The 21,216-nt window shown below is 52.6% G+C and overlaps 1 protein-coding gene across 1 annotated transcript; it reads right to left on the bottom strand.

Annotated features, from left to right (window-relative positions):
• Window positions 1-7,229: 7,229 nt before the first annotated feature.
• NRN1 (neuritin 1) lies at window positions 7,230-17,049 on the bottom strand. Its single transcript, XM_075052065.1, has 3 exons — window positions 16,538-17,049; window positions 12,234-12,378; window positions 7,230-9,034 (listed from the first exon to the last, which is right to left on the bottom strand). The coding sequence occupies exons 1-3, from the start codon at window positions 16,590-16,592 to the stop codon at window positions 8,803-8,805; spliced, it is 432 nt and encodes a 143-aa protein (XP_074908166.1). The 5' UTR covers window positions 16,593-17,049; the 3' UTR covers window positions 7,230-8,802.
• Window positions 17,050-21,216: the final 4,167 nt, after the last annotated feature.

The raw sequence follows: 21,216 nt of genomic DNA, 5'->3' as shown, positions 1-21,216 counted from the left end.
TTTGGGATAGGACCCACCTCACTTCAGATATTGCAGGCACATGGATTGCACGCTAGTTGTGTCCATGTCTTCCTCTAGTCAGTAGAGAGAAACAGGTACCACTGGAGACAATCCTTACCATATAAATATCCATTTAGGATGCCTGGTGGTGAGATGAATCCAGCTGATTTCTCTCCCCTACTAATTTTCACAAGAGATCTTGCCATCTCCCGGAGAATATTTACTCCAGTGTGCCTCTCCAAGGTTGGCTCTTTAAGTGTGCAAGAGCTCTGCAGCCACAACGCAGTGATATTTTTCCCTTCAAAACAGCTTCACTTTCCTCTCCCACCTTCCCTCTTTCCTCCCAGTGTTTAGGTCCTTTTTGCTAGCAGAATGGCATTTTTTTCCCCCGTTGCTAGGTTGGTAGCCTAGTTTCCCAAGGAAAGGAAGCTTACGAGATCACACTGTCTGTGTAAGTGCCAGTCAGTCCCTCCTAAATAATTTTTTGAGCCTGTGAGCTGAGTTTGATCAAACTTGACAGGGGATGGAAGTCTCAAAGGTTTGAGCTGCCTACAAGTGCTGTGGAAGTAGGCAGGCAGAGGAGGAAAACCCTGGGAGTGTATCCACTGCAGAAACACAACTGTACTACTAGACACCAGAGAGTCCACATAGGAGACAGTCATTACCACTGAACACCACAGGAGATACAATTTCACAGATTCAGCATCTCACAAGACGACTCGATTAATATGAGCATGAGCAAAATGTTCTTCTTCCCTTCTTCTAGAGCACAAGGCTTCCAGTTACAGAGCAGCAGGGGGAGAGCTTGGAAACGACAAGCCGGCAGAGTGAATTTAGAGATAATTGCTGCTCCTTCTCACGCTGGTACTCATGCGGAACTCTGCTCGACTTCCCTGTGACTCCGGTACCCCCATTTGAGTGATCTAGTTCCCACAAAGGACGAGATCGGAAACTTCAGACTGTGGACTAACGCAAGCGGAGCAAGTCCTAAATTGCAGTGAGCTGGCACAGCTCCGCTGTAGTCAGTGAAGCTGCCTTATAATGGGCCATAATTCCTAAGCGCAGCTCCATGACTAAGTGTCCAGCTTGTTTTCCTTTGCATTTGTCTATATTACAGTTGCTGATGGCAATTCGTTTAAGATGAGCATGAGTTGGAGCATAAGCTGAAGACCCGCAAAAGCTGTGCCTGGTGCATCGGCTGGCTCTTGCTTATTCCTGCTATGGCTTTTCCTAGAAGTCAGCCACCTCTGGACTGCCTGACTAGTGAGCCTGAACAAGCACCTCAGGGTTCCTTGTTAACACTAGCAATGGAGAAAACCAAGCTATTCGCACAGGTAGTATTCAAAGACAAGCTGAAATCACTCAGCCTATGGAAAAAAAACCCAAACTAACCACAGCTGACATTAAAATGGAGACTGGGGAGTTGTGCAACTTTGTGTGTTCAGTGAAATATTGATGTTTTCCTCTTCTAAGCCTTCTAAGTATTGATGTGCCAGATCTCTGATTTAGGTGGAGAGAGTGCAAATCACTGACACCTAAAGAAAAGGGAGGGAAGGGAATGAAATGAACCTTTGATGCACAGCAAAACAGGGAGCTCGCAAGCAGTGACGTGGCTGAAGGTGGACTGGGATCTCTGCAAGAAGGACATGTACTGCAACTTGTCCTCAACAGCCTAGCCAAGGGCGCAGGCTGAAATTCACAGCCTGAAATGCCTGCAGCGCAGCATCTGCATTAGGTAGGTATGCTACAACATTCTTTAAAATGAGGCTTCTTTGGAGGGAGACATGAACCACAGCTCTTGTGTGCTCAGGGCTGAATGTTTTCTGCTACACGGCAGATCTATGAAGCCATAGGGAAGCATCCTTTACCTATTATTTGTTGTTGTCATTTCAATCCAGATGTTTTTCTTCTGATGAAAGCTAAAAGATAAAATAAGATCGTTCTAATTAATAATGTCTACCTCCTCGTGTAGCATTTTTTCACCCACCAAAGATCTCAAAGTGGTACTCCCATTTAATAGACAGTAGAAGTAAGAGTAAGGGAGATCAAATGAAATGTCTTGGCAACAGAACAAAACTGAGTCTTGCATCACAGGTCTAGTAAAAGGGACAAGGGCGCCTATTAAGCCTCAATAAAGAGCAAAGCTTAGGACAATTTTCTGACATATTGGATCCTTAAATGAGGCGTTGCAAAACTAATGTGACCAATGCTCCATGCTAACAAAATATGTTCTGGATTTTTCATCTGACAACATAATTTAGGGATTTCTTGGAGTATGGGAAATTAAATGGGGCAGTGGCTTTACAGGAATCATTCTTTTGCAAAGGCAGTCTGTGCCAGAGGACTGGAAAATTGAAAGTGCCCCAAAGGAGCACAGGAAAGGGTAAGATCTTTTTCACTACCCAGTCAAAATAAAATGCATTAAAAGGAGCATAAATACCAAACTATCAATCTACTGCAAAACTTCTTGTACTTAAGATACTATTATTAGAAGCTCTGACAGAGAGACGCTATAGTAGACACAAGATAGGACTCTTGAAGAGGTGCATTTGGCAGAATTAGACCATGTACCTAGCCAGTCCTGAAGTAAACTTACTGATAGTATCTGCAGCAAAATAGGTGGTTTAAGGAGGGATAAATCTGATTAAAACAATTCTTATCAACATCAGTGATGATTTTTTTTTTCTTATGTTTTCTTCCTTTCTTCCTTCTATTTTTTTTTTTTTTTCAGTTTGGTTGACTGTGGTTTAGTTTTTTGTTCCCTGCCTTAGGGAGTATCAGTTTGAATATCGTTTCTAAAGTGTTATAAAAATTAGTGGTATTAAAGTGGTATTAAAGGATGCACTGCCCATCCACTCTTGAGCCTGCTGCTTCACAACAGAAAAGGTGCCCTGTGGATTTGACCTTTGGTGCTTGAGAGATTTAGTAAGTTTTTCACAGTTCTTAATAAATTGATATCATAGGCAAGAAATCTGGAGGCATGAAGTACGATGCACACACAAGCACTTCATGTTTTTGGTTGCATGAACCTGGAGTTTGTATTTGGATAGCATCCCTGTCAGAGGCAAAACTGAGCATTCAAAATCCTTACCTAGGCAGAATGTATATTGACTTCAGGGGATACTTTTTCCCAGAGAAGGGCTGTGTAAAGAAGGTCAGGACTAGTTGTTTGTCCCCTGCAGCACGCCATTTCTGTTGCTGAGGAGAGTTCCAGCACCTGTGAGCATGGATTTCTGCTGGTGAAAACCAGCACTTGGGTGAACTGATGGTCAGTCTCACCTTGACCTTCAGCAGGCTGTTTCCATCTTTCCTTCATATCAGCTTAGGAGATAAACAAACAAACAAAATAAAACAAACAACAAAAGCTAAAAATCTAGGGCAGAGACCACAAGGCTGGGTTTCTGATCATTTGAATCATTTAAACCTATTTCTGCAGTATCTTCTGAAAAGCAAAACCTATGCCAGCCCAGCCTGCCCATCCATTAGCAAACCCTTAGCTCAGGTGTACGGGGCTTTGAGTAACATCTTCTAACACAGACCCACCGTGAGGATTTGAGGAGAAAGAAACAGCCATTAACTCACCAACGATGGTACTGTGCCTCTCTCCCACACCACCTCCAGCTTTTCTTCTCACTGGTGGGACTGGGCAGCAGAGGGTCCTTAGCCCAAAGCAAACGAAAGCCCCTTGCTGTACCACCACTGCAATGGGCCTTGTGTTGAAACTGTCCCTCCGGAGAGACAGCAGCCAGCTGAAAGCATATCTGCCAACAGCACCATTGATCATCAGCTGTCTGTAGCCTAAAGCAACTCTTTCGGACAGCTAAGTTGCATCTGATTTTGTAACAGACTTCTCTGCAGTCCCCATCACTTTGCCTGCTCCCTCCCCCCAACCCCTGCAAAAAAAAAAAAACCACCAAAAAAAAAAACAAAACCCCAAACCCACACCTTTGCCCTGTGATGAAAAATGAAGCGGCTCTGAAAAATAACCTGATTTGCCACCTCCTCCCGTGAGTCCTGCCAGCCACCTCCTGCACCGGCCTCGCTCTGCAGCAGCCCGTAAGCAGGATCTGCAGCTAAGGTGAAGGAGAGGGAAAAGCTGGAGGAGGAGGAGGGAGGGGAAGGCAGAGAGGCTGCATATCTAGAAAGCCAGGGCTATTCCTGCTGCCCACCCTGGAGGCACCACCTCTGCATCAGGCAGGAGTAACAGAGGGAGAATCTGGCTCTCTGGATTTAACAAGCTCACTTTCCTTTAATTGGGGCCCTCAGGCACTGCTGTAGTGCACCTAATGGCAGTAATTATTAATGAATCAGCCCTGATGAATAGAAAGGCTGAACTGGCCTCTGTCTCCTTGGGTTGTCAGCTCTTCTCAGAGCCTACTGGATTTCACTGGGCAGGAAAGCAACTGCACAGATTTAAACAGGGCCCTGGAAAGGAAGAGGGCTGGGAGAGTCACCGATACATTTGTCCCTAGACTGTGCAAACCAGCCAGGGACCAACACCATCCCAGTGCTGCTTCTGAGGTGTAGATGTAGTCACAGGCAAGTCCTGCGAGAAATGGGTGCTGCACCTTACTTTTATACCATCCCTCCCTGCTCACTCCATGAGGATCAACCTGTTCGCCCTCGCTACCATTCAGACAGCTTTTCCTCAGTTTTATGCGTCCTGGCTTAAGCTTTTGCTCCCAACACAGGCCCACTCCATCTCCCTCTTACAGCCTTTGAACAGGAGCAGATGGGAAAGGGATTTTTTTTTTTTTTTCCCCCCTCCTTTAAAGCAAAAAAATCAACCGTCACCACCTCAGCCCAGTGCTGGCTCAGTCTCTCCGCCTCGGAGGGCAGCCCAAGGGGGGGACCGAGGCGCAGCCCTCCCTCCAGGGCTGAGCCAGGCTGCTAAAAGGTGGAGAGGCTGGCAGAGAGCAGCCGATTGCCAAGCCTGGGTTCATCCAGCACTGACAGGGAAGGAAGGAGCCAGCTTTCTGCGGCCCTCCAGGGACTGCGGGGCTGCGGTTGCTCAGTCGGAGCTGGGGACAGGAATTAGGGCAGGCAGAGCCGCAATGGCTGCAACCCTCCCCAATTAGCCAGCCAGCTAGAAAGGCACTGGCTTGTCTTTTGTTTCAGCTGTGGGTTTTTTCCCTGTTGATCTGCGTTTATGGTTTGGGGTTGTTTGGTTTTTTTTTTTCCTTCTGCGTGTGTTATATGTGTATTTTTTTGTTTAAGTAGGTGATAATTTTACTGTGGTTACTGTCAACGTTTAAATGCTTTTCTGTTGCATTTTTTTTCCCCCTCCCCAGTTCACCAGCTCTCGTTTGCCCAGGAGTTAAAGGGTGTTCAGAGGTTTGAACCTTTCCAGCTTTTGCTACAGCAGCCGCTGCCTGGGGCAGTGGGACCAGCCCGGCAAGAGACACCCCAGCCTCCCCCCGCAGCCCTCTCCTGCCAGCCCTTACAAACCCTACAGGTGCAAGGCGGCAGGAGGCAAACCGAGTACGCTCAGTCCCTTTCTGGGACTTGGGGGAGAGCCCATGTTTTCTTGGCCGCAAAACAAGGCAAGACATAGCCATCACCCCTGGGTTAAACAAAAATGGACCCTTGCACTCAGGCTTCAGAAATAACCCCTGAAAGGGGAACAACAAACGCCTTTGTGCATTGAGGGGCACTTATAAACTGAACAGGGGGAAGGGGTGAGAGGGAGTTTGTGGGTTGCCCGAAAAAAATACCGAGCTGCCGGCGGGGAGAGCCTTGCTTGCCTGTTGCCCGGGGTGAGCTGAGCCGGTGGGACCGGGGTTTGCTGCCATCCCTGCCGCCTGTGCGGGAACCCCCGGGGGTGCAAACCAGGTTTTTGAGCAACAAGTGCCTCCTTGCTCCCCGGCTCGCCCGGGATGCCCGGTGGCCGGCCTGAGCCCCGGGGATGGGCTCCCGACAATTAAGAGCCCGACACGGGAGACTCCCCGGGAGGTGTGCGGGGGGCGGCGGAGAGGGGAGGGAAGGGGAGCGGAGGGAAGGGGCCCGGGCACGACCACCGCCTCCCCACCCGCTCGGCTGTTTTTCCCCGGTTTGCCACCGTTTTATCATTCGCCTCAACTGGGGGGGGGGTGTGCTAATTACAGAGAGATTATGCATTAGTAATTCAACCTCAGGAGAAGATAACTCGAGTCCCCCACTCAGGTGGAAATCGCTCCCTTCTTACGGAGTTTCGGCTTTCTTCCGAGGGGTGAGGAAAAGCTGGGAGGCTGGCTCCCCTCCCACCGTCCTCCGACGGACGGGCACCGTCCAGCAGCCGGGAAGCCGGCGGGAGCGCTCCCGGCGCCCAGCCGGGGGATGCCGGCAGCGGGAGGTACCGGCGCCCCGGGGCGAAGCGGGCCGCCTGCCGCCGGCGAAAAGTCCCCGGGGCCCAGCCGGTGGAGGTAGCAGGCTGCGGAGCCCCTCGCACCCCAGGCAAGGGCTCTCTCTCCCCTCTCTCCTCGGCAGCTGGCATTTCGTGCTGCAGGAAATCACACCGGCAGCGCCTGACCTCATGAATACAGAGATGTGCGCAGAAAAATCAATTTAGGTCTAGGTCCTCTGTGGGGAGGGAAAATAACCCCAACCATTTAAACAAAGCTCTGCTCTCCAGGGTTTTCCTTTTTCTTTGGTGGTGGTGGGGATTGAGTCTGGAGGGAGGGCAGAGGAAAACGAAATGCGAGCAGACCTGTGTCTGCCGAAGCGAGGCTGAGCTCTGCAAAGCCCCCCCCGCTCAACACACGCATAATGTATTTTATCATTAAAAAATCAACATTGCTTCCAGTGGTAAAGGCGCCTGGCTCCAGCTCCTGAGCGCATTCGTTGCTGGGATTCAATCCGTTTGGGAAATGCAGATTGGCTTGCGACCCACTGTTTGATTTATGAACTGTTACATTTGCTATTGCTTACACATTACATTGCGGACCTTGGGAAGGAAGGCGAAGAGGGAGAGGGGGCGAAGGAGAGAGAGACCCTGCCACCCTGCACCTTGGCAAAGGAGAGCTCTTGCGCAGGCAACGGCTCCCCACCGGAATAAATCACCTCAAACCGATTCGCGGCCCCTACCTCCCCATCACCCACCCACCCAGCCCCGGTCGCCAGCTGGGCTCTCGCCTTATAAATAAAAAGGACATGTTTACTCTTTGATGTGTATTTCTTTATAAAGGCATCAGGCGCCTATAAATAGCCGAGGTTAGAGCAGCTTCTGCTGCGAAATCAATACCCCGTCCCCCCCTTCCCCTTGCTCCTTCGGCTGAGTTGCCTTATGAATTATGAAAGGGCTCCTCTGCGCCCCGGCTCCGGCTCCGCAGCCTCCTCCTTAATGGTGGTTGCTGCCCTCCCTCCGCCGGGGCTCCGCGCCGTTCCGCACCGCTCCGCGCCCGCGGGACCGCCGCGCCGCCCGCCGCTGCGCCGGGTTTCCTTCGCCGGCTCCGGGCGGCTGGGGAACGGGGGTGCTGCGGGTTTGAGTTTCTGGAGAAGGAGGAGGAGGGTGGGAGGATTTAGAGCGTATTTTTAAGAAATAAGTGGGGGTGAAAAAAAAAAAAAAAAAAAAAAGGAAGGCTCCGACTAACCAATTCAGCCGCCTTGTCCTTGTTTGAACTGAAATTGCCATGTTCATCAAGGGATCGGTTCGGGATTTAGCCTTCCTTGCCTGAAAAGCCCTGTCCTTTTCAGGATACTCTAGGCATATTTTATAAAAAGGACGACACCCTCATTTCAAACAATAATTTTTATTTTATATTTCTGTCTATACTTTGTAGCAAATTTTTTTTTTGCTGAATTGACTTTATAATAAACTTTTGTTTAAATTACATTTTTCTTCTCTTTTAAAATCAAGGCTCTTTTTTTCAAAATCGTTTTGCTGTTGTTGGTTTTTTTTCTGGTTTTTTTTTTTTTTAGGTTTACAGTTAAGCCCCCTTTTTTGTGATCTCTACGGTTGGATAGTCAGGTATTTTACCGGTATGTGTAACATCTAAAACAAAGAGGAGGAAAAAATTAAAGGCAGTGAATTCGGAAAGATGCCTTCGAACAGCAAGTAAAGGTAAACTCTCAGAAATCCGTTAGCAGCATTCCTTCACTCCTCCGGACATTTAGACATCTCTTTCTTTCGCTCTTCCCTTCCTTCCTTCCTTCCTTCCCTGTTCGTTTCTCTCTCTCTCTCTCTCTTGCTCGCTCTCTTTTCCCCTTGAGGAAAAATGCTTTTTTTTTTTTTTTTCTTTTTTCAGTGGAATGGCCAAAAAACAAGCGACTGTGGAGGAAAGATGAGAGATTGTGAATTATTCACCATATGCTTCACACGTGGACATCTACCTTGGATTCATCGCCAGTGCCTTTTTTTGCCTGCGTTTTTGTTCTCGCCTCGCACACTGCCACATTTTTAGAGGAGCCCGTGGCCCGCCGGGAGGTATCCCGGCCGATTACAACCTTAGCGTTAGGTGGCCCAGAGCCGTTCCTGAGATTGCTTTTGCACAACGAGGGCTCGAGTTTGTTAGTTTTATTTTTTTTCTCTAGTTTTGATTCGAAGCGATAGTAAAGCTGAGGTCCGATTTGGGCTGCGCGCCGCTGCCTGTTTGGTAACATTTGGCAAATAAAACACACCAAAAAAAAAAAAAAAAAAAAAAAAAAGGGAGAACGCTTCCACAGTCCTACATGGGTGTTTCACCATCATCATCATCAGCCACCACCACCACCATCATCATCATCATCAACCACAGAAAAGCACAACGTCCCCAAAGCAACGGATGGACCCTTCCTCTATAGATCCGGCACATGGAGAGGGTGTGGGTGTGAGTGTGCTCGCCCCCCCTAGAAAGGCAGCCAGGTCACTAGCGCGGCCCACAGAGCCGCCAGCAGCAGGGGCAAAGCCGGCGGGAGGAGGGACGGTGCCGCGCCGCTGCCGCCTCCGCACAGTTCAAATAAGCTGCCTTGGAAATCGAGGTTTTTGGATTCCCGTCTCAATTTCTCCCAGAGGTCTGTCGCTCCTTCCTGGCAATCGGTGAGCGCTGTGAGGGTGCAGGCGTGGAAATCATCCCAGTACCTGCAGGAGGGGAGAGCAGCGGGCATCAAAACAGGCACGCACCCACCTTCCCGCGTGGGGGGGGTGAGGAGGGAGACGACCCCTTGGGCTCGCCGACCCCCCGACGGCGGAGCTGAGCGGGGCCATGCCTTAAAGGGCGGCTGCCGCCCGGCGGGGAGGAGCCGCCGCCTCCCCTGCCCTAAAACCCGGCCCCTTCCCCCCCCACACCCCCCCCCCCGCCCCAAAAACCACCGGTTTCTGGGAGGGATCCTCGTCCCCTCGCCTTCCCCGGGCTGCCCCGCAGCAGCCCCCTCCGTGTGCACCATGTCCCCTGCCCGCTCCCGGGTGGGCTGCCGCTGGCCGGGGTTGCGGGGATGCTCCCTCCCCAACCCCGCCTTCGGCACCAGCCCGGGCTGGGGCAAAAAATGGCTTTGCTGGGTTTTTGCCTGACGGGGGGGAGGGGGAGAGGGCACGCAGCCCTCGGCTGGCAGACGCCAGCCTGGGAGCCCACGGGCTCGTCCCGAGAGTTTTTCGTCACCGGTGGGAGCGGGCGGATGGGGGCGGGCAAGGCATCGCTCTTCCCAGGAGGGAGGCGGTGTCCTGGAGGGTCCCGGTGCGGCGGTAGAGACCCTCGGGAGGATCCCCCGGGACGGGAGCGGGCCCTGACTGCAGGGGCAGGAGGGGAGGAAGAGGAGGAGGAGAAGGAGGAGGAGGAGGAGAAGGAGCGGGGAGCGGCAGGAGGGATTCCTCATCCGTGGCCGGGGGTCTATAGGCAGCGAAGGGTTTCTCCTTCCTCAGGATAATTTCTAGCTGTTCCCACGCATTTTTCCTTTTTCTTTGAATTCCCTTCTTCGCGGAGGCTGGACCGGGGTTTGCCGCCGGGGCAGGACCCGTCCCACTGCCCCACCTCAGGGGGCGGGAGGACCTTTCCTCTCCGCCTCTGGGTTATCGAAAATCACCCCGAATCTGCCCTCTGCCTCCTATTTCCTCCTTGCCTCAAGGCAGGCGCCTGCAAATTTGGATCTTGATTTTCTTTTTTTTTTTATTTTCTTTTTTTTAAGTAGTCCTACAGCCTGTAATTTATGAGCACTCTAAGCTGGTTGTAGACTCCCAATGTTTGCTACGTTTGTAATAAATAATGAGATACTGAGAAGCCAGAGTCTGAGAGTGTGCCTCTCCTGCAGTATTTCTGCTGTAATTGCATCTCCCAAAGGAAAATTAAATCTTCCCCATCTTCTCTCAATATACATCCCGGCACGGGGCGAAGGCAATCGGGTGGTGGGAGGTGGCTTGGAAAAGGGTCTTGCTTGGAAAAGAGGTACTTTTTGCAGGTGGGGACCACCTCTGGTCCAGCACTCCAGGGCCAAAGGACATCATATTAGGACACTGCTGCCCCTGGGTATTTATTCCTCATGCAGGACACAAGGTAAACCGCAACCCAGCATTTACAGCAAGGTGCCGGCCTTAGTAGGTGCTTGGCTCAGAAATCTCTAGGTAGGAAGAGAAGACTGGAGGGTTACAGAGTCTCTTTTCTCTTCTCTTCTCTTCTCTTCTCTTCTCTTCTCTTCTCTTCTCTTCTCTTCTCTTCTCTTCTCTTCTCTTCTCCTCTCCTCTCCTCTCCTCTCCTCTCCTCTCCTCTCCTCTCCTCTCTCTTCTCCTCTCTTCCTTCCTTTCCTTTCCTTTCCTTTCCTTTCCTTTCCTTTCCTTTCCTTTCCTTTCCTTTCCTTTCCTTTCCTTTCCTTTCCTTTCCTTTCCTTTCCTTTCCTTTCCTTTCCTTTCCTTTCCTTTCCTTTCCTTTCCTTTCCTTTCCTTTCCTTTCCTTTCCCCTTTTCCTTTCCTTTCCCCTTTTCCTTTCCTTTCCTTTCCCCTTTTCCTTTCCTTTCCCCTTTTCCTTTCCTTTCCCCTTTCCTTTTCGTCTTACTTTCCCATTTCATGTCCTTCGTTTTCTGATTTTCGTGGAGCAAAATCAGAAAAAAACTATTCCAAACATATTTATGTCTAAGGACCTTATCTCGTTTCTAATTACGATTTTCTCTATTTTGTGTGTGTGTGTGTTCTGGTTTTTTCGGCGGGAGGAGTTTGTGCGGGAAAACAGCAACGAGGAGAGACGGGAGAATATCCTGTGCAGTCGGATTTTCTTTTTTTTTTTTTTTTTTTTTTTTCCCCAGACGTATCGAAAATGCCCATTTCTGCCTCCCTGCCCGGGACGCGAGACGCCAAAGCTCACCGGCTCCCGGCAGCCGCCCCAGGTTTCCCTTCCCTTGGTAAGATCCGCTGCCCTGAGCTCTGGGGAAAACTACCCCAAATCCAGAGCTCCTCCAGCCGTCCCAGTTCCTCCAGCTTCGGAGAGGAACTGAAAAGGAGGGGCGCAGGAGCCAATTTTGCAAGGGGAGCTCTTTTTCTCCCTTTATTATTTTTTTCCTGGTGTTTTCCTTTTTATTATTATTATTATCCCCCTTTATCTTTGCCCCTTCCTTCTCCTCCCCTCTGTGCCAGGAGCGGGGCGAAACTGGGGGATGGGGGAAGGTGGCGAATGGGCTTTCCCCGAGGGCCAGGGGGTGGAGGAGAGCTGCCGCTGGGCGATTAATATTGTGGTTGGGCTCTTTTCTTTTTAATTACATTTTGTTTTCCGAGGAACCGCCTCCCTAGCGCCGACTGTCCCCGGCCGGGGTGAGCTGCCTCCCCCCGGCCTGCCTCTGCCCTGAGCGCCCGGGGGGACCCCGGAGCCTGCCAGTGAGCGGGGGTCCCAACGGCAGCGATAGGGAAAGGGGTAACGACCCCCGGGCAGCTGAGGTCAACACCCCAGTGCAAAGCGGGAGAAGGGGAAGAATACAAGAGAGGAGCTAAGGAGGGCGGGGGAAAAAAAAAAGAAGAAAAAAGAACAAAAAAACAACAAAAAACCCAACACCAAAATAAACCACCCAGATTCACGGAGGGAAAAACTAAAAAAGACATTGTAAAAACTCCCTCCAGACTTCACTGTTCCCCAAGCCCGGCCTGTCCCGGTGGCAGCGCGCTTGGAGGGACCCTGGAGCGGAGAACCCAACCCCAAAGCACCAAACCCCGCGTTACTTCTGTTGCTTCCCTTCCCACCGCCACCATCCAGCCTCGCCCCCCCCCCCCCATCCCCAACTTTGCCCAGCCCCGGGTGACCCCCTAGTCCCGTTCTTCCCCCCCTCCCCCCCCCCCCGCGGCCCCGAAGGAGAGAGGAAAGACCTACGCGCAGATCGTTTGGAGGTTTCTCTTGTCGTCCAGGTCCTGCGGGTAGTTGGCCATGTTATCGCCCAGCCGCAGCAAACAGTCCGAGAAGCCCCTAAAGACCGCATCGCACCGCCCCGCCGCTCTCACCGCCTGCACCAGGTACGCTGGGGGGGGGCAGGGGCACAGGTCAGCACCGCCGGCTCCTCGCCCGACCCGGCCCCCCCCCCTCCGCAGCCCCCCCCTCGCCCCTTCCCTTCCTCCCCCCCTCCCCCGTTGCTAAAGGCGATCTGGGGCAGGAGGAGGGCGGGGGGGACCGAGCCGGGGTCCCCACCGGCCACTCGGGGACATGAGTCAGGGGCTTGTCGCCCTTTGCTTTTTGAGCACCAGGGGGTTCGGTGCCCGTGGACTAACGGCGTTGATTTCAGTCTTTTTTTTTCTTTTTTTTTTTTTTTTTCCCGAGGGATGAGCAGGAGGGAAGGAGGGAGAGGTGAGGATGCGCTGCCTGCTTCTCCCCGGACTTGCTCCTTTGTTAGAAATTTCCGCCTGGAAGCAGCAGGAGCGTTTCTCGGTACAAACACTGGCACGCACACACGGCTCCTTAATCGCCCAGGTCGCTCGGCAAATACCGTGCAAGACGCAGCAGGAAAAAAAAAATAAATTAATAATAATAAATCACTAGGAAGAGCTGCGATAAAGGCACGGAAAGGAGGTACCCCAAAGCCACACACGCAGCTGCGGGGGGCGCCGGCCCCGCGCCTGCCCGGGCTGGGGGCAGCGGGGCGGGAGGGGCAGGGATGGATCCCGCTGCCTCGGGCATCCTTCGGGATTGCGCTAGGGAACGGCACTCGGTTCCATACAACGGTAACAAACCCATGAACAACCCGCCCGCCCGCCGGGAAAGAAAACGAATTACGGCGTGCGGGGTGAGATGCCCCCCCCCCTATCCCCGCGTGTCCGCGGCTGCCGGGGCAGACCCCGCGGGGGGCCGGGCCGGGCCAGGGACGGGGGGACGAGCCAGGAGAGGCCGGGACACCGCTGCTGCATGAGGCGGCCCGCAGGGCTCAGGCCCCGGCCTGTGCAGCCGCTCAGCACCGCGCCCAGGCAGGCGCAGCCGGCGGGCTGGGGGACCGGGGCACGGGGAGGGGGTGCGGGGGGGGGGGTGTATGCTGATCCCGAAACCTGGCACTGGCGGAGGGTTAAGGGACGCCGCCGTGTCCCCTAGGCCCGGGCTCGACCCCGGGCAGCGCAGCTCCCTTTCGGAGCCTTCCCCCCCCCTCTAGTTCGGAGGAGCCCCCGGCCGCCCACAGCGCCGGGGTGGGGTGGGATGGGTGGGGTGGGGGTCCCCTCCCGAGGCCGTGTCCTGTGTGTTTGTTTGCCGGGCACCGGTTCCAAGCTAAATGGCTGACTCCAAAAGAGACTGTTTCAACCCAGATCCCCCTCTTGGCGTTTGATTCATCGCTAACACGACTTGGTGGCCACTCCCCTCTACACACACACACACACACATCCCCCCCCCCCCCCCAGCACCAGCCGTCACATCAAACCCCCAGCAGGCTACAGACGTTGGCTACGTTAGGAAAAAAAACCAGGGAAACAAATAGAGAAGAACGGAGGACCATCCCGGGGGTGCGACCGTGTCCTATCAGCCCCGCGCCATCCCGCTCCGGCAGCTACAGGGGGAAAGGGGAGGGGAAGTTGCCACGAATTTTTCCAAAAAACGTGACGGGCTGCGATGAAAAGACGGGGTCCGAAGCGGAGCCCTGCCCCGGGCCGGGCTGGGGGAGAGGGTCAGGTTTGGGACCGGCGGGGCTCAGAGCATCCAGCCCCTCCGAGGGGCGGCCTGGCCCGCGCCGGTCCCTCCGCACAGGGCACCCCCGGTCCAAAGCCGCCCTAAACACCCCCCCTCCGAAAAAAAAAAAAAAAAAAAAAAAAAAAAGCAGCAATAACGGACAGACGAGGGTCTTGCCCGGTTAAACGACAGCGGGATTTCGCTTGAACTAGGTCGCTTGTGCTTTGCCGTAGCCCCGACCTCCTCGCTTCCCCCCCCCCCCCTTCAAAGCCAGGAGTGTGCAGCAATTTGCAATGCAGCAGGACCGCAGGAGCCATCCATAACGGATCGTGCCCCCTCCCGAAACCCTCTCCCCGTCCTCTCAGGCCGCCTGCCCTTTAGCTGCGCCTCGTCCATCCCCCCTGTCCCTGGGCGCCTGCCGCGGAGACTCAGTCCCCAACCCCCCCCTCCCCGTCACCTCCCAAAATGTCAGGGGATTTCGGACAGCTCCAATAAATAAATAAATAAATAGATAAATAAATAAATAAATAAATAAATTTTTCTTTTCTATTCTTTTTTTTTTTTTTTTTTAAGCCCCGGTGCATAGACATTTTGGGAACGAGCCGAACATCCATTTCACACGAACCGTTACCGGGGGCCGGGGCAAAGGCAAACGGCCCTTTACAAACCCCACACCGACAACCAGAAGCTGATTTCGGGGGGAGTGGGGGGGGGGGGGAAGGTTACCCGAAATACCGAAGGAGGAGCAGAGAGGAGAAAAGCCCTCCAGGAGCTTCAAAGCCGTCCTCTCCCAGGGCACCGCAAAGCCACCGCACCGCCACCATCTCCGCGGTGTGCAGCAATATTTGGGGGTAACTTTCCAAATGACTGCTCATGCTCACGCCAGCCCGGGAACGGCGATTCCCAGTCACTCTAGCTACCTTTTGAAATTTCGCCATGAATAAAATCCTCCCTCGGTTGAGTCAAATAAACACAAATGAGGGAAAATCCTCCTCCTCCAAACGAACAAACAAGCAAAAAATGTAAGGACTGAAATTAAGGATAACATCCAAATAACGCCTTCCCCCTTCTTTCTCTGACAGTACAGAAAATGGCCTTCTGAAGAGTTCAGCCTCATTTAAAATGGAATGGTAATACGAATGGAGGGGTTTGCATCGTATATCCACATTTTCCAGAGGTCAACATTTCATCGCAATATTTCTTATTTTTTCTTTTCTCGATGAGGAAACGTTCAAGGCATTTTACCTCCTTCTTTCCTCCCTTTCTTGTTCTCCCCCCTCTTTTTTTTTTTTTTCCTCTTCTCTTCTTTCTTTTGGTACCCACAAAACGCTGCAGAGATTGTCTGGAGAGGAGGGTGACCGAGCAAAAGGATCTCTAAATAGCAATGCCGAGCATTTTTTTTAATTGTAGCAGAATTCCTTTGCAGGCAAATATTTTCAAAGGTCTCTTCACACCTGACAATCTGGATAATAAAAGACGCGCTTTAATCGCCCTTTCCTTGAAGCCCAGTTTTGGATCATGCTCGGGAATATACATATTCAAGATATAATCTTTAAAATTTGCCTGTACAGGACCAAAGTGGTCATTAACTTGGAGATTGTTTAATGACTATAACGCAAAAAAATTTTCAGCAAAGAAATGTTGAATAAAATGAACCTGAGAGCAAACCAACAAAAAGAACCAGCAACAAACCCAAGGTACTAAACAAAACCAGCAACGAGCACACAAAAACACATACCGGCGTGGAGGGAAACCTGTTCTATTTTAAGTAACTTAGCATATATAGAAATTTTTGGACCCGCTCGTTTTTTGACAGCCGTTCTCCGAGCGCAAAATTAACGATCGGGCGGTGGGACTTTGCGGTTTTTAAATAATTTTTATTTGCTTAATCCCCGCATTAGGGTGGATTATTTTTTTTTTTTAAGTTAGTGATGGGTTTTGTTTGGGTTTAGGCTGCTCTGCAAATGGGAAAGCCTCCAAGTTCCCAAAGGGAGCCCTTCACTTGTCCCCCTAATTTTCTGCAAAAAAACTTTCCAGCTAGATCTCTCGCAAGCCATTTTGTGCCGGTTCTTATTTCTCCGTCCCTCGGGGAGGGGGTGTGTGTGGATTTCTTAGGGCTGAAGTTCCCAAATTATCGGTGGAAAGGAATGCAGGGGATATCCGAAAAGCAGATACAGATGCAGTCGTTCGTGGGGACGGAGAGAACGGGAGGGGAAAAAAGGAGGAAGACTAAGGGGGGAGAAGCGAAGTATGAACGAGCATGCACTGATTTAGGAAAACGAGCACCAAAAGTGAGTTAAGAGGACTAAGAAATCGGCTCCCTTTCCTGCGGATCCCCCCTGCCTTGCCAGCGCGAAGAACGGCGACGATGCCCCCGGGAAGGAGGCGGCGGGAGCGGGGAGCGGGGCGCGGGGGGTCCCTCCGCCGCCCCGACCCGCCGCCGTCGGCGCAGCTTAGTTCGACATTCCGCTTCTGCATGCATCGGCCGGGCTTTGGTGCGCACAACTTGATACCGAATTTGGCAGTCCACTTACCTATCTGCACAGCAAGGATCAGAGAAATATATCTGCCGTTCAACTTAAGTCCCATCCTACATTTAGTAAAACCATTTGCGGCTGCAGATCTTTAAATAGTTACTTTGGAGAACGTGGGGGAAAGCTGAAAAATAGGCATTGCCAACAAGTTCCGAGCAGCGGAGGACTTTGCAGACAAGGGGGGGAGACAAGAGGAGAAGGAGAGAAAGAGGGAGGCAGAGGGAGAGGGCGAGGAAGACTAGCTGGGAATGGTTCGCTCCATTAGGAGGGGGCGGAGGAAGTACAGCCTCACGCCCACCACCGGCCCTGACGCGGGGGGATGACACGGACCGGTTTTTTTTTTTTTTTCCCCTTCTTCTTCTTTTTTTTTTTTTCCAGTGTGCACCTTGGAAGAGAAACGCCATTTATAGGCATCACAGGCTGGATTTCTCCGCTCTCCCCGTGTCCCCCCCGCCCCATTAATCGCCGAGAAACTCCCCCCCCCCCTCCCACCCGCGCCGCGCTCCTCCAGCTCCGTGTGGTGGCGGGGGGGGAGTGGGGGGGTGGCAGCCGGGACCGTCCCCCCGGGGCGGGAGGGATGCGGGGGCGGGGGGGGGGGGGAAACACACAGACACACACACAGAGACACACACACACAGACACACGCAGACGGAGGAGCCGCCCCCCCGGGGGTGGGGATAGCACGGCAGAACACCCCCCCCCCCCCGCCCCCGGGCCGCCCCGTCGGGGCTGGCCGGCCCGGCCCCCGCGCTGCGGAGCGGGGAAGAGGAAAGGGAGGGGCGGGGGTCCCCTCCCCCTGCCCGCCCCTCCCCCACCATGACGTCACCCCCAGGCTAAGCTGGGGGGGGGGGAGAAACGGGGAGGTGTGTGAGGGGAGCTGGTCTCTCCCGGCCCTACTGCCTCTGCTCGATGCCGGCGGCAGCAATCCCGGCCGTGGGACTGCAGAGGGGGCCGTGGGGGAAAGGGCTCACGCGTGGGGTAGCTGTGGGGAGCCGCTGTGGGGGAGAGCTGCGGCTAGGGCTCACCGCATCCCATCCTCTGGGGACAAGGCTAGAGGTGCGGCAGGGCTGGGTGGAAGGGATGGTGGCGGCCGAGGCTACGCGGAGCCCTACCTGGGACAGGGTTTGGTTTGGGGTGCTCCTGCAGCCTGACCCCCTCCCGGGACCCTCCTCAAGGCCATCGCCTCCAGCAGCGTGAGAGGAACCTAAAGGCGCCGGCGTGGAGTTCTCCTGGTGCAAAGGAACCAGCCAAAAACCCCATCCTGCGGCCTTCCCCTCCGGCTCTGCCACTGCAAAGTTATTCCCCGCACCCCAGCTCAGCCCTGACCCTCACCAGCCATCTGGAGCATCTCCAGGAGCCGCAGGGGGACTGGTCGGAGGGAGAACTACTGTTGCCCTTCGCTCCTCCTGGTCCCAGGTCCCACCCCACCCTGCAACCCCACTGTGCTGGCCGTGCTGTGGAGCCCTGGACCAGCTGGGCTACCAGTTGGTCCCTTGCTTTTACAACCCCCCCGTGACAACCCTCAGACCTCAATGACAAAGGGACAGCAGCTGCCAGGCTGGGTCCTCATGATCCCCATGGGCTGCAAACGCCTGAAGCCCACCAGGCAAGGACAGGGATTGTGTGGGGTTCAATGAATCAGTGCAACTGGAAGTGAGGAAACTGGAGGGCAAGATGAAAAGCTTTCTTGCTGAGAGCTCCATTCACAAAATAGTGCCAGTGAATGCCATTGCCTCTTTAGGTCTACCTAATGTGTGCAGAGGCGTCCTCTTAAAGCCATCATGAAACCCCAACCTCTGTTTCTTCAATTGGAAAGCAGGTATGATGTTGGGTAACTATGCTAGCAGTCAGCTGGGGCCTGCAGGTGAAAAACGCTGGCTTGTCTCCTCTGCACCTTCCCACTATTCCTTTTTGTTCCACCTTTTCTTCCTATTTATAGATCTCCACTATGGACAGTGAGCCAGATTAGAGGACAGAGCTGGCTGAAAACTAATCCGAGGAATTAAAAAAAAAAAAAGGCTCATTTTCAGGCAGCTCCCAGAGCCAGCTCAGCATGTGGACACGCAGTAGTGAACGCAGTGCAAAGCACAGGCAGTGGGTGCCGTGTCCCCTGGCAGCTTGCCCTTCAATTCACTCGGCCATGAAGCTGCAGCCCATATTAGAGTTGTCTTTTACACACTCCTGAAGACATTGGTGGCAGCAAGGAGGCTAAGGCTAAGCTTTGGACTTGTTCAAAGGAATGAAAAGTTTAAGCTGAAGCAAAGGTAAAATACTTTTACCCAGCTCTTTGCTGCTGTGGTAATGGGTGCTTTTGTAATGCAACAGAGACACTGAAGTGGATATCAAAATGTGGAGCCCTGTCCTTTTCCTGGGAGGGATAGGTTAGATAGCCCGAAAGATCTTTTATGTCTCACAGTCAGTGCATTATCAGCATAAAAAAGGAAGAGGATGAAAGGAGTGTGGGTTGAGGTACACAGATGTAAACATTGAATCTACCAGCTCTTAGCAGCTCGGCCACTTGTGGCTGCGTTTGCTGTTAAGAAGGACAAGGCACCCTTGCAGGAGCACCAGGTTGTGGAGGCTGCAACAAGAGGAGTTTCTCATTTCATTCTTCTGCCCTATTGATAACTGTATTGGTTTATTTATACAGTCATATCTGCTATGGTTTTGTCTGCTCCTTTTCTTCTGAGGGCAGATAAGCTACAGCTTCAGGTTAAAGGTTGGGCTGGCTCCAAGAGGCTTGCGTTGGACATGATTTTGACGTTACGCTATGTAAATCTTCTTTGGAATGAACTTCAGGGCAGTTTCCAGTGCACAATCAGGAAGAGTTTAATATCTGGCTTTTGGTACGTCCATCACTGCTGAAATGACTGCAGCCTCTGGCAATTTGGCCACAAATCTTATAAGAACAGGCATTTCTGGGGGATTTCTGGCCAAACAACACCAAAAAAAGATCTGACAGCTAGAGGCATCAATTACGGAGGCAAAAAGGGCCTGGCCAAATTCCTCTAAATGTTCTTGACTGCTGGGGCAGTCCAGCTCTGTCTGAAATTCAAGCCCGGCTCCAGCCTTACCAACTTCCCTGCCCCAGGAAGGGGCCCGTCGCACTATAGATTCTGAACAAAAGCCAGCGGTTTCAGGCCATCTCAAATAGCAGCACTCTCAGCTCTGCTGGGAGCCAGGGAGCAGGATGAAGTGGGGACAGTTGTTTATCAAACTACCCTTTTTTTTTCTTCAACACGGTATTAGAAGGTGCTTGAATATCAGCCCGTCTCTAAGAGACATCCGCGTACGTTTCAGAAGAGGCGCTTCTGCCGGTGCCTTCCTCCGTCCCTGTTAGGACAATTTGCTCATCAGCACGATTTTGCCCTTGTTTATAAGAAAAAGGGCTCTGTCCTCACGGCAGCCTCGTGCTCCGCTTGTTCGGGTTGGCGGCAGTATCATCCCGCGGCCGCATGTGATCGCTGCCGTGGCGGAGGCAGACGGACAGAGCCCACGGCTGCTGGCCAGATATAGCTCTGCCAGAGATAGCGTCGGCGAGCGCAGCGTGGGCTGCGCCGTGTGCCGGAGTGGCTGGGTGAGTATTTGGGTGGGCAGCCCCGCGCTGTCACTGCCAGGCGGAGAGCAGCCTGCTGGGCAGCTGATTTAAAGCGAGCTCAGCTCCATCTAAATCATCCACCGCGAGGGTACCCACCGGGTTTAGCGGCTGTGTTTCTCATTTAGCTTTCGGCTGACTGTCATGGCTGAACCTCAAAAGAGGCAGCCGGCTCAAGGTAGCAGAGAGAGCTGCTTTCCCTGGCAAAGCTCGCTGCATCTCTGCGTTTCTTTTCCCCTTCATCCTGGTTTTTTTTTTTTTTTAAAATGTAAAATATCTCTTCAAACAGCTCACACCACAGGCTCCTCAGTTGACGGTTGCGGGCTAGTAATAGGGATAAAAACTGAATCTTTGGTGCTGCTAGTCAGAGACTGATTTATTCTAAGCATGGGCTTAGGTTGGAGGGGAGGGTCCAGTCACAATGATATTTAAAAGTCCCTCCTATGCGTGTGTGAGAAATGTATTCGCTCTTAGCTCATCCTGCAGTAACATCGCCTCTACCAGGAGGTGACTGTTTGCTTTTACTCTCCCTCATCATCAGCCTGAGATCTGGCCCTAGTGAAGCTGAGATTAAACGGGAGCCAGTGACTTGTGTCTGCGTACCTGCCCGTCTCGCAGGCCCCCTGAGAAGGGGGGACAGACTGACAGCTTTACAGTCCTGCAGAGGGGGCTGGTTTTGCTTGTGCTGTGGCTCCCAGCCCTCAGCTGCTACTTTCCCTAGAGGAAGGTGGCCAGCCAGAAAAATACATGCAAATATCACACCTAGCTGATAAATGAATAGCTGTTCACAGTATGATCCTCCAAGATTTTATTTAAGTAGAAAAATAATGAGAACACACCGAAAATGTGACAGGTAGGATTAAAGAAATACCTTTCAATAATGGCCAGGCTTCTAAAGCTTTTTTGGGTGCCCTTGTTCATTAGATATCTGGCTTCATTACTAGCCGGATGTTTCTGACTTCAGCTGAGCAGAAAAAACCTGCAGTTATGCACCCAAGGGCAGAATTTGCCCCACATCTGCCTAGAAATTAGTACTAAAATAGTGCTTGTTGTTCACCATGAACATCATTGTCATTTGATGTCT

Source organism: Buteo buteo, chromosome 20 (assembly GCF_964188355.1).
Source record: "Buteo buteo chromosome 20, bButBut1.hap1.1, whole genome shotgun sequence".
In the NCBI taxonomy this organism is placed as follows: Eukaryota; Metazoa; Chordata; class Aves; order Accipitriformes; family Accipitridae; genus Buteo; species Buteo buteo.
The sequence above is the reverse complement of the archived record's forward strand: the minus strand, read 5'-3'. Positions and strand labels throughout refer to the sequence as shown.

What these genes read in the sequence shown, in the direction of transcription:
- NRN1 (XM_075052065.1), bottom strand. Translation starts at nt 16,592, where the DNA reads ATGGGACTTAAGTTGAACGGCAGATATATTTCTCTGATCCTTGCTGTG. An exon ending in GATCCTTGCTGTGCAGATAG is followed by an intron (nt 12,379 to 16,537) that starts GTAAGTGGACTG and finishes GCCCCCCCCCAG; the next exon opens with CGTACCTGGTGCAGGCGGTG. An exon ending in AACCTCCAAACGATCTGCGC is followed by an intron (nt 9,035 to 12,233) that starts GTAGGTCTTTCC and finishes CCCCTCCTGCAG; the next exon opens with GTACTGGGATGATTTCCACG.